Raw genomic sequence first — 12903 nt, forward strand, 5'->3', positions numbered from 1 at the left:
AGTGTTTTTTTTAATAAATTAAGATGATAAAAATTAGTATTTAAAAAAATAATTTATATTTGATAAAAAACCTATATCTATATATATAAAAATGAATGTATGTGTGTCAGTGTGTGTTTCCGTGTTACCATGGCAACCAATTATATATTATTTTGAGATTTTCGTCGGTGTGTATCTCCGTATTACCATGGCAACCAATTATATATTATTTTTAAATTTCCCATAAAATGTTTTGTATATAAATGGTTGCCATGGTGATATGTAGAATTATTATTCATATAGAGTTGGCAAATTTAATGGGCAACGAAGTGAACGGGATCAGATATTTATATATATATATAGATAGATTATACCTCTGAGCAGAAGATAGGCTAATTTAAAAAGGGAGAGAACCAACCCCGGGAGGTGCTCAAACAGGAATTTTGAGATTTCCGATGGAAATTTTCGTTTTTAAATGGTTGCCATGGGTTTTGAAGCTATTATAATAATAATTATTGGTTGCCCGGAAACGAAGTGCACGGGATCAGCAAGTAGATTTATAAAATAGAATCAATTTTAAAGGTGTATTTGATAAAAATTAGTATTGAAAGAATCTATACTTGATAAAAAATCTATATTAAATTAAGATGATAAAAATCAGGATTTAATAAAAAAAAATGTACATTTATTAAAAAAATTTAATTTGTTAAAAAAATCAATATTAAATGTATAGTAGATAAAAATCAGTATTTAAAAAAATTATTTATATTTGATAAAAAATCAGTATTTATAAAAAAAAAACGGTAATTGAGCAGGAACTCCGGAAGTGGTGGCAGGAATTGACAGGAATTGAGCACTAAATATTGGCGTTGGAAAAAAGTTGGAAAAAGTTGAAAAATGAAAATGGATGGGGTGGGGACATGTACGTCACTATCGCCAGTCTCTTGCATAGTTCACACTGCTCAGAAATCTGCAAATCGATTACGATTATAGAGACTATAAAAAAAATAGAGTGCTCACCACTTTAATCAGTACCTACCTGGTTACCTATAAGAAAGCATCAATTACATATTAAAGATTAAACATGTCCAGTAAAAAGGACACCAGTTAAAAAAAATAAGGCAAGAAAACTTGGCCAAACAAGAAGAAGCATTTAATAAAACAATTTTTATAGTTTTGTTTTATTTCATAGAACAATACCCCCCCCCCCTGTGGGAGCACGCAAATGTACCGGGCGCTAGTATTGTAATGTCTAGAGGCGGAAAAGTAGACGAGCGTCTCATTGCAGCTTGGCAAATTGGCTGCTGCGCGCGCAGCTCCCCTTATCATACCATTATCACCGTTACTTTCAATTATTGTATAGGTTAGGTATATATAATATTGTATATATCTGTGGTATAAACTGATATAATTTAATAATATTAAATATTATTAATAAAGTAATAATTACAAAACATGAACAGTGAACATGAAAAATTGGGTTAACTCGTTAAGGAAGAGTATGTTACTTGCAACAACGGTTCAATGATATATCTTTTGGTACCTACTAACCAAAAAACTGCACGCGTGTGACATTCTACCTACCGTAAAATATCATCTACCAAAAACAGTGTATTCTACCTAGGTAGTAAGTACCTACTAATTAATTACAATTTATTAAATTAAAAATGACTTAATGTATTGCTGATAATCATCATTGTTAAGTATTATAAAATGTTATATATTGTTATACGTCATATTATGTTGTTTTTACGTCATCCCAGAAAATATAAGTTATCGTTGACTATTGCGATGGATATTAACCAGTTATCATAATGGGTATTATAGTAAATGTTTTTATCTTAATGACTCAAGTAACAGATAGTTTTAAATGAAATACAAATATACCACATAAATAAGAAAATAAATTACAATTTACAGCTATGACATATTATCCGGTAGGTAATAGGTATAGTACACCAACAAAGAATGATTTACCATTCTGTGTAAGATCGCCTACACGAGTTGTACTTATCTTTTTTAAATATTCAACAAGATATTATAAATAACTTAAAATCAATTAGTTATAAATAAGTACAGTATAAAAACAATAAAAATAGTTAGGAAATATTATATATTGTTTTTTTAACTTTGTATTGTTACCTATATACCTAATATACTGTATAAGTATTTTTTTATTTATGTATTTGAATAGGTACAAAAAAAAATGAATACCAAAAAAGTAAATAATTATCACTCAATTTCATAATTAGTTCAAAATTGTTTTTAAAAGAAAGCCTGGGATGAGGATTAATTGGTTTAATGGGTATAAGTTGGATATATTATATGGCTCTAAATAATTTTAGTACCCCCTACAATTTAGTTGTAGTTGCGCTCATATTATGCTCATGAAACATAAGTGATGACATATTATAATAATTAATAATACAATTTATTAATATATATATAAATGCTATGCTGACTGGGATATAAAATTGTCAAACGGGTGTAATGATTTTTACCACGTGCGAGATTTTTTACAGAACGCGTGGACTTACAGGCAGGATATCACTATGGCTCGATCCAGTCTAAGATCATTTAAATTGCAAATATCCTGATTTCGTTGAAACGAATTATGAAAAAATATAATTTACAAGACATTATCAACTGGACAGACAAACGAGTTTGCGCTTTTTATCATTCTAAAGTCCAACCGCATAATTTAATATGCCCAACAAAAATCGATCGAAAGGAATAATTTAAATTTTAAATAGTATATTTCTTAGTGGGTTGAATGTTTAAAAACAATGGCAGCATTTTTTCCTGTGGAAACACTTTTGAGTAACTACCTATAGTGTTTTTATGTTTGAAAATAATAAATGATTATAGGGGAGATTCGATTGATAATAGAAGATAGAAGTAGATTATGACTTGGGAAAGCCTAAGTAAAAATAATTTATCAAGATTTTCGAATAAAATTATGATTTTAGCATTCAATAATACTCGATTTCAAATGGTACAAACGAATAACCGAGTAGCCAATTTATCATTAAATTACAACTAGAAAATTACCGATTCAAACATTCTAATTATAAGTATTAATTGATGTTTTTTTAATTTTAATAATTTGAAATTAGGTGTAGGTACCTACATAGGAATAATGGGAACCTAATGGGTTAAAATACAACATAGACGATTATTATTATTATGTATCTATGGTATTTTCACCATTAAATAAACTTTTTTAATACAACTTAAATAAGCACTAAAATATTAAATTATAAAAGAATACAATTTGTTGACTTCAATTATGGACTTATGGTTACATTAAGAATAGCTAAGAAATAAGAATCGAAAGTAGTCAGTGGATAATAATTAATATTCAACATCTAAAGAGATACACTTTGCGCCGTTTATTGCATTCGTGAATAGCATTCATGCATGAATGTAATTTTTTAGTCTGGGCTATGACCTATTGGCGTACAAATTAAATAACTTCAGTAATGTAGAAAACTATACATTTTACGTGCATAGTACATTAGTACCTATCAACGAATCATTTTTAGTGGAAACGTTGCATATTAAATAAATAAAAAATAAACAATAATATTTAGCTTTATTTGGCTCAAGAAAAGATAGCACTTTTTCTTTCTTTTTTAACTTTACATAGTTTTATGGTCCTGTCCACGACTGAGGAAAACCTCTTATGGGTGAAATATTGTTTGAGTACTAGTCTATAAAATATAATATAATTAATTGTAATAGAATTATATTAAAAAAGTGGTTAACCCTCTGCTGTACATTGGGTGTCAAGAGGAGTCATTGTAATGGTTGTGCTAAATTTTAATTCAATAATGTAAAATATTAAAATTATTGTCTACGAAAAACGAATATCTACCCTCTATCAGCCTATATTACTAAGTATAATTTTTTTATATTATTGTGATTAAAGTAGGTAATTTATTAGACTATTAGCCATTAGGCATTAATACCTACTAGCTACTACAACTGGTTAAATTAATTTTGCCAAAAAAATTGCAATTGAAAAGTGCCAACGAATAATATTTTGACCGAAAATTTCACATGCCTATAGCTTTAGAATTACACAAAAAAAAAATTACCTGTCACGTATAATGCATAACCTTTATTTGAACGAAAAAATATAAGACGTACTTACTATATTTTTTTTGTCCTTACTACTGGTATTGTTAAATTTTTATTTTTTTTTATATATGTTTATGATTTGAGATTGATTAAATTATATTTATACACATAGTAGGTAGGTATGAATTTATGTGATTTATCTGTGTGATATTAAGTACGATAATATTTTTATTTTTTAAATATCGGCTCTTATTTAAATGGTTTAGGCTTATTTATTGCTTTATATTTTTGTGTATCTGGTATTTTATTAATTAGTGTTTGATTACACCTCCTTCCTCACCCCATGCAAGTATGCAATATTCTAATATTGATTGTGCCATAACAAAATAAATTACCCAGAGGAAATTCAAATTAATTGGTTTCCCAGATGTCATGAATAAGTGGGTTAATTTTCTTAATTTATTGATAACATTACCAGCATGGAGTTCCCATTTTAATTTTTAAATGTCGGTCGAATACAATAACTACCTATATAGATATTTTGTGTTCTGTGGTTAATTGAAATACTTGAGCTATTTTTGTATACATTTATTGTTATGAATTTTTAAACCGTTAATGTTAGTTAGTATTTGTTTAAAGTTTGTTTTATTGTAATTTACATTTAAACTGTTAGGTCGTTAGGAGCCAGTTAGCAATTAATAACTTTTAAGTAATTTTTTGTACTTGGAAAGGTCGTTTCCCAGTTTTTACTCTTGACTATCAACACTAGCTGTATCACCTATCTACGTATGATATGATTTGTATGTTTTTTTTTTACCTTTAGTGATGAAACATAGATAATATTATATTATTATGTAATATTGGTGATAATACTAACTATTCCTTGTAAGACTCCATTAGTAATTATTTTTTCTACGATAAAACAGTTTTTAATTTTAACTAGCTACTTTTTATCGTGAAGATATAATTTAAATAACGAAAATGCTTTGTCAACTATTTGTAATGAAGAGAGAACACTTAGCAGTGTATTATGTGAAATTCTATATTCAAACCATGCTGAGATGCATAAATAAATAATAATAAATAGTAAATATAAATATCAGTCACGCAATGTGACTGAGAGTAAGTAACGGCCACTGCCACTTGTTCTCAGATGGGTGACCACCCGGGTTCGTAGTGCGCAAAAACCTTGCCCACACATACACGTGTTTTCAACAGTACCAATCGTTCCAACCTTAACATACCAACCTTACCAACCTTACAGGCTAAAGACCTCAGTCGTCGAAACTTAATCCAACAAAAAACGGTTTCCAAGTCAGAGATCGACATGTACATTTTCTTTATTTTTAATTTTTAATAATTTAAAGCTGTAATAAGCTATATGTATTTTCAGAATTTTATCTTTAATAGTTAATTCACTACAGAGCTATAAAAAAAAATTAAACACATTTTATTGGGCGTTTTTTGATATTTTTCAGCTTTATAGCTTTGTTTTATAAATTATTAAAAATTAAAAATCAAGAAAGTTTACATGCACTTCTCCTAGCCAATTTAAATCTAAAAATACCCCTAATGGCAAAATCCGTTCTCCAGTTTCGCTAGTCTACCTCGCTAAATGAAAATCTAGCAAAAAATAACTGTTTTTTTAACTGTGAAAAATTAAATAATTTTAATTCCACATTTTGTATCTACCTGGTAATTAATTTTTAATTTGCTATCAACCAACTTTCATATTTTTGGTAAACAGCGCGTCATGGCCATTTAAATATAAAATAAAAATTCAAATATCTCTTTTAAGATTTTTAATATTTAAAAAACTAAACGTTGTATTGAAATTCTGATATTTGTATCGTCTTAAACACATAAAGCCACACATTCATATGTAAATTAAATTTCAAAAATAAAATGTTTAGGTTGGTAAATCGTTGTGTGAAGCGAGGAACTTTTAGACGTATAAGAAAGGCAATTATGATAAACCGGGCCCAATGACGTCACGTGTCTTTTTTCAATTGCTCATAACTTATTGAATAATTCAATAATGTGAGTAGAAACGTAAAACCTATACCATTATTCTTAGAATTTAACAAACTTTCAAAATAAAAAAACTTTTTTTTTGTATTGTGTGATACTTTAATAATTTAATAGCTGAAAATGGTAGCAAATATAAATTAAATGAATCATTAATGTCATCCAGAGCCTTACGTGTCTACGGTGTACGAGTAGTATTCAGTACTTCGACAATAAGACTTAATTATTATTTATTTCATATCATATTAATTAATATTTATTATTTATAACTTACATTTGTTATCATCTATATAACGTGTGTTGAGTTATACTTGAGACTAGAAATCTCTAGTCTTCATGTTTGTAAGTCTGTATCAAATTTAAATCACCAATTAAACAATTTCAGTTTAAATAATTAATGATCAAAATTCGTGTTGTGAAACATACTACACTAGTGTCACAACCGCATGTGTTGTCTCCGTCTTACACACGTACGATATAGACAAAACGCGTTTACGCAGTCTGAATAGAACTTGCTCAATGTTGGTTCTAGAGTAAAAATACCTATTGTAAAATTGAATTGAGACAATAGTTTAGAGGGCAAGTCATCGCGATTTTTTTTTTATTTAAATTTTGAAAAGCTAAAGGTATTTTAAAAATGTTGACATTTTTTCTATTTCTAAACGATATAATGAAAGTTATATTGGGTATAATGGAAAAAACAAAAAGATTTTCTCTCAGAACATATTGTCACAATTCAATTTTACAATGGGTATTTTTACTCTAAAACTAAAATTAAGCGAGTTCTACTCAGACTGCGTAAACGCGTTTTGTCTATGTCACGCAATGTCGTACGCGTTATAAGACGGAGACAACCTCAGGGTGTGTGACGTCCTCTTAATTTTTTAAGATACGAATATTTCAATTATTTTTTTTTATTTTATTTTATATATTGAGATGATCTACTTTCATGTAATTATGTTAATTGAACAATTGTCTATTTGATATACCTATCAGAGACAAATCAACTTCAATAATTGATTTATACTAATTAAAAATTACGTTTAACACTATTGATTATTCCAGTATACATACAAAGATCAACGCTTAATTATAATATCCCTTAGGTCAAACCGATATATTCGTTATCGCAATTATCATTTTACGGTTTTAATCATTGAAGTAGGTAAGTACCACTGTGAATAATGTGTTTAAAAGTAGTTAAATTGTAATCAACCTTTGAACAACCAATTTATTTCCATAATTATTTTGCATTTTAAATATTTAAATCCTTATACCTATTTAAGTATTATAATATCACCAAATATGAAATAGTTTATTGCAAAATTATTTTACCTGCTAAAAAAAACTGCTACTTACTAAAGTTGTTGAAAATTAAAACTAATAACCAACCTAACCCAATGTCATCGGTAATATGATTAATAAATTATAATTTTAATAGCTTTATTTGTATTCCATCATAACAAGAAAATGCACATAAGTTTAAAAAAATCAGATTTATACTAAAACGTATTTTAATAGAATTTTTAATGCAACTCGCCAACTCAACAGTTCTTATTCAACACACGTATATTTAGTAGAATAAATATTGCATTTTAGATTGATTATTTGGCTACGTGTAGGTATATATTATACTCAACCACATAAGTATATTGTTCTTACAAACGCGATATATAATATATATTATATACCTATATATAACTGTTTATACATGGGAAATTATATAATATAATAATAAGATATCGTGAGTGGATCATGACGTCCACAAATATTTTATCCACCATAGGAGCGTATAGGATTCACTTTTGAGAAAAATAAAATCTAGTAACGACGAGAAAGACTTACCGCAAGTCGGGTCTATATCCCTCTCGGTCGCTGTCCATACAACTGAAAACGCACAAATCGAAAAATTGTTATTCAGTTTAATGGATATTAGGAATATATTTATACAAATACAAAGCATAACATTAATATAATAGGTAATTAATAACGACAAGAGAGACGTGATGTTCTTTAGAATGGAAACACTAAACGGAGTAGCTGCAGGTATCTACACACACAATCACTCTACAGTGCTAAATGCTTATTACCATTATAACTTATAAGTGTTATTTTACTGCACAGCGATATTAATATATTAAACATTATGGCTCATTATTGTTGAACCATAAAACGACAACACGTCTATAGAAAATCCATTGCAACAAGTATAGGTACCTACGCAAAAAATATTTTTTCCTGGGTGATAAAATATGTCACATATAAATACATAGGTACGCGCATATCCATCATTATAATATAACCTACGTGTGCGTTGAGAACTTGAGCACTAGACAAAAGTTTTGTCACAAAACACAAGCTGGATTCGTTATCAATCGACATCCGGCATATTTATAATAAAATCGATTTCAAATTTTCGGAATAGTGCACGCAATGATTTCCACGTGTCGTTTTCGCCAATGAAAATTATCTGGATGTTTAATAGGGAAAAGTTGCATAAAAATGTCACATAAATTAATCGATTAGAACTCAATATATTATGTTTATGATTAAAAAAATCAAAGGTCCACGCACCCCGTACATATACAATATCCATAGGTAGATGTGGCGTTCACGGGTACAGAATGATCTTAATATCGTGGACCCAGCAAAATTCCAATACCTCGAGAAAATAAGAACCATGTGACCCCCTAGAATACAAAAAGAGTTAATGAGCAAAGGAATATCGAATTTCTAGGACTCAAAAACACATAGCTTTTGACAGTAAACAATCGAGAAATTGGATGGAGTCCAACCATAAAATACCCCAGAATGCGTATAGATAGCAGGCTACGATTCCGATGACATGCACGCCAATGAATCGGCGCAGATAGCGAGAACGTACCAGAGCCACCCTTAATCCAGTAATCAACCACCGCAGTCCAACTCCGTTGCAAGTTCAGCTGAATATCAACAATATGTACAATATACATACAATTCATCGTTATGTACGCAGGCCTAGCATAGCTTCTAATTTTAACTGCAGAATGAAATAACTCGAGGCAATCCAAAATAGACATCCGAACAATAACCTGCTCCCCCTGATTTCTTCAGAATTACCATAGTGAGATCGATAAGACTACAAAACATTCAACAAGCCAGCATTCAAGATTCTAAGACTATTTTTAGAAAATTAAGCAAGTCGGGACACGATTACCTATGGAAAATAGGCCCATCGGCGCCGGATGAAACTGAAATCTTGTGAACTGGCCAGACATACCTAGAAACCAGTTGGCACTTCATGAACCTACTCTGAGTTTGAGTGCTAAAGCCCCGTAATTCGGAAAAATGATGCAAGTATCCCTCCAACTATCTTTTAAGAACCACTTCGACCACTTTAACTCTCCTCCTGAACTACACAACGAAGAACTAAGACACAGAACCGACGGCGATCAGAACAGTCCATCGATGACACTACCAGACTTCACTCAATAGTCTGCCGAAACGCCGCATTTATTATATTTCCCGAGAAATTGACAATCAGATCACGATAGGTAAAAGAATCGTCCAATATAAGATTATATAATTATGTGTTTCTACGTTTTGTTTTTTACTGAGACCACTCTTGAAATAAAGGTACGTTTGTCATTGAATTTCAATGTTAATAAAAAAAAATATTCAGGTAGGCAAACAATTATTTTACCGTACATGTTATATTATTATATAGGTACCTAAACGTGTAATTTAATGAATTTTAAAATTAAATCGTAAGAGTTTTTAATGCACTTTTAAATACACATAATTTCCCAATAATACCCTTGGTACAGTCAGATATATGGCAACCTTGAATGTTTAGTACTCGATTTATAACCTGTTCACAAGCTTCAGAAATAATTTAATTCATTTTGCATTATTACTTTCATTAGTTTTTACTTTACTTTTATCTTTATATTTATTTAATTAAAACTGCACAATATTTTTCTTCGTCTTTTATTATATTTTTTCTTATATGGCATTTTGTAATTTTTTAGCTCGATCATACAACAATAAAATAATATGGTGTTCTGGGAAACACTTAGCAGTAAATAACCAAATTCCTGTAAACAAATATTTGTTATTTAAATTGAAAACTATTAAGTATCCAGGTAAAAAATTTATATTTTTTAATTCATAGAGTTTTAGCATTTTGTTAAATAGTTCGCTCAACTTAAATGTAGAATAATATCTAATGTCAAAGTTTAAAATAGTGTTTTTTTCACATTTACAAGGAAATCGTATAAAATGTTTAACTATGAATTTATTTCTTCGGCTGATTTGTGTAAACTGTGCCTATTATACAACTGGTACATACTACCATTGATTAAATATACTTTGTATATTATTGTACTACTATAAAGTATATACTTTGTATATTTAATCAATGATACTACAACAACAGTGGCATGTTTTGTTTTCCAGTCGCATCGTCATACACACCGCCAACTTCATGTACATACTCTATCAGACCATTCAGGCTACTGTAACAATAATAATAATCATTACTGTTATTATTTAAAAAAATTCTTTTACGTTTCAAAGAATCAGTTTGTAAACAATTAAATGAATCTGTAAATGTATATTGTATAATCGTTCTGCAATAATAGCTACATGCGTATTTTATAATTTCTCAGTGTATATTTACTACAGCTACAGAAACTAATAACTACCTACCTATGATATAATTTACATAGCTTTATTATATTTAGTCGCAACTCTTTATCCTCGTCCCTCGACCTGTAGAACATATTTTTAATCAAATTACACGTTTAATGAGTAGCTTAACAATAAATCGTTTTTCATATCTATATGGCTATACATTTTTTTATGAGTAGTCAGCATTATTAATTATTAAATCCCATACATTTTGTACTAATCAATTTTTTTTATACATCCAACATACCTCTGTACTTATGGGCATTTAACAGTGATTCGTACATTAATGATGTGGAGCCTCTAGTATATAACGTTGTGCGTTAATATAATCATAAAAACCATAAATTAATTAAACCATTTCAATAGGTGGGTACTGGGTATCGCACACCAAATTTTATAAGAGACCCATCACCGCAGTAGGTTTTCCTAAATACATATTATAATGTTACGTGGTAGATATTGACAATCTCTGACACGAAGTATCACTGTATCAGTGACAGATAAATATCTACCAAACGGGAGAATACTAGTTAATTTTGAAGATAAATTAGACAAGACACGTAATATTAAAATTAAATTAAAATATAATACATTTTACTTTACCAATGACCTGTTAGCCGCATATATACTGCGTACACGCGTATTCGAAACGGGCCAAAAAATTATTATTATTAATTTCATAAAATAATCAAACATATAGTTATATCAGTACCTACTTGTTATATAATATGGTGGGACTCCGTGATAATACAGGAAGAATACACGGGTAATGTACACACATCTGAGTCCTGGCCCAGTAGCCCCTGGAGCCACCTGAGGTGTATATATTATAATAAAATTTAAAAACTGTATAAAGGTGGTTCATGCGTCATGCCATAACACATATATAATAGTATATACATAGGTATTATGTATATTATATATTAATAATTTATAAATACTGCATCAATGCAGCATCTTATATAAATCTAAGGAGCAAAATAACAACGTGACGTATTTGATTATCCACCCACACACTCCTCGTAGGGTGATATTTATGTTTGGTGACAAATTAAAAAAACACGATTTATTTAATCAAACAATAATTAATGACACTGTAGATGATAGCCTTTTTTCAAAAACTCAACTGTGTTGAGAGCTCATTAAAATTGTATATAGGTACACCTAATTGTACAAATATATTTTAGGCGTAATACATTGCAGGTGTAAGGTACCTAATCATAAGTTATATCTTCTACGCGCAATAGATAATAAAACCCTAAACATTTCTAGTATCGTATAATATTGTATAATATGTGAAAGGCGCTTTTTCAAAAAAACACAAAGAATGAAAAATAAACTTTTTCACAATTTAAATTACGCACCTATTACCTACTAGGTAATATAGTACTACATACAATATTATACTTGATTATAAGTAACTTGAAATATAATGTGACAATAAAATACGACATTTTGTTTTTACCAATGCATGTTTTATGGTCTGGTTCATTGCTAACTTTTCGGCGATTGTCCGGTAAGTCATAATAACATGTATTCGTCCATCAACTATCAAGAACTTGGTGTACTACCTTATGTGTCAGTTATATAAGAAATGTATTGTTTCCTTTATTTTAAAAAAACTATATTTTTTTTTTAAGTTAAAACCAGATGAAATCAGACAATGCCAATGATATATATCCTGTTTCAAACAAACTATTATAATCAATAATAATTCATTATTATTGTTTAAAATTTAATTATTTACGAATAATTTGATAACACATTTTCAACTGTGTATGGAGTATATAACAGGTACATACTGCATATAAGTCATATAACATGACGTATAAAATAAGCAATTGTATACCTAGTTACAACTTTTTAACATAAATCTATTCCATATATAAAAAGTTTACAAAAAGCTTGTATAACTGGTCTGATAAATTCCTTTCAATTCTAAATTTGACAGTATTCCTACCTATTAAAGAGATTAAAAACGTAGTTAAAACATGTTCTATTAGTGCAAATACGACATCAATTGTTTGTAAAAACCGGCAAGCCATAATATTATGTATTTTATTTTAAATCATAAAAATATATTAAATAGTCTCAATAGATACCCAATAGGTGACTGAAATAATTTACCATACTATATTTATT

The 12903-nt window shown here is 28.9% G+C and overlaps 1 protein-coding gene across 1 annotated transcript in view; it reads right to left on the reverse strand.

Moving 5' to 3' along the window:
• The window catches only part of LOC100159835 (solute carrier family 26 member 10), a 65505-nt gene that overhangs the window by 39392 nt on the left and 13210 nt on the right, over positions 1-12903 (reverse strand). The window contains exon 2 of the mRNA XM_029490982.1: positions 7936-7977. Coding sequence (XP_029346842.1) covers positions 7936-7977 — 42 coding nt within the window. The remainder of the gene's footprint in view (positions 1-7935; positions 7978-12903) is intronic.

Source organism: Acyrthosiphon pisum, chromosome A2 (assembly GCF_005508785.2).
Source record: "Acyrthosiphon pisum isolate AL4f chromosome A2, pea_aphid_22Mar2018_4r6ur, whole genome shotgun sequence".
NCBI classification, from domain to species: Eukaryota; Metazoa; Arthropoda; class Insecta; order Hemiptera; family Aphididae; genus Acyrthosiphon; species Acyrthosiphon pisum.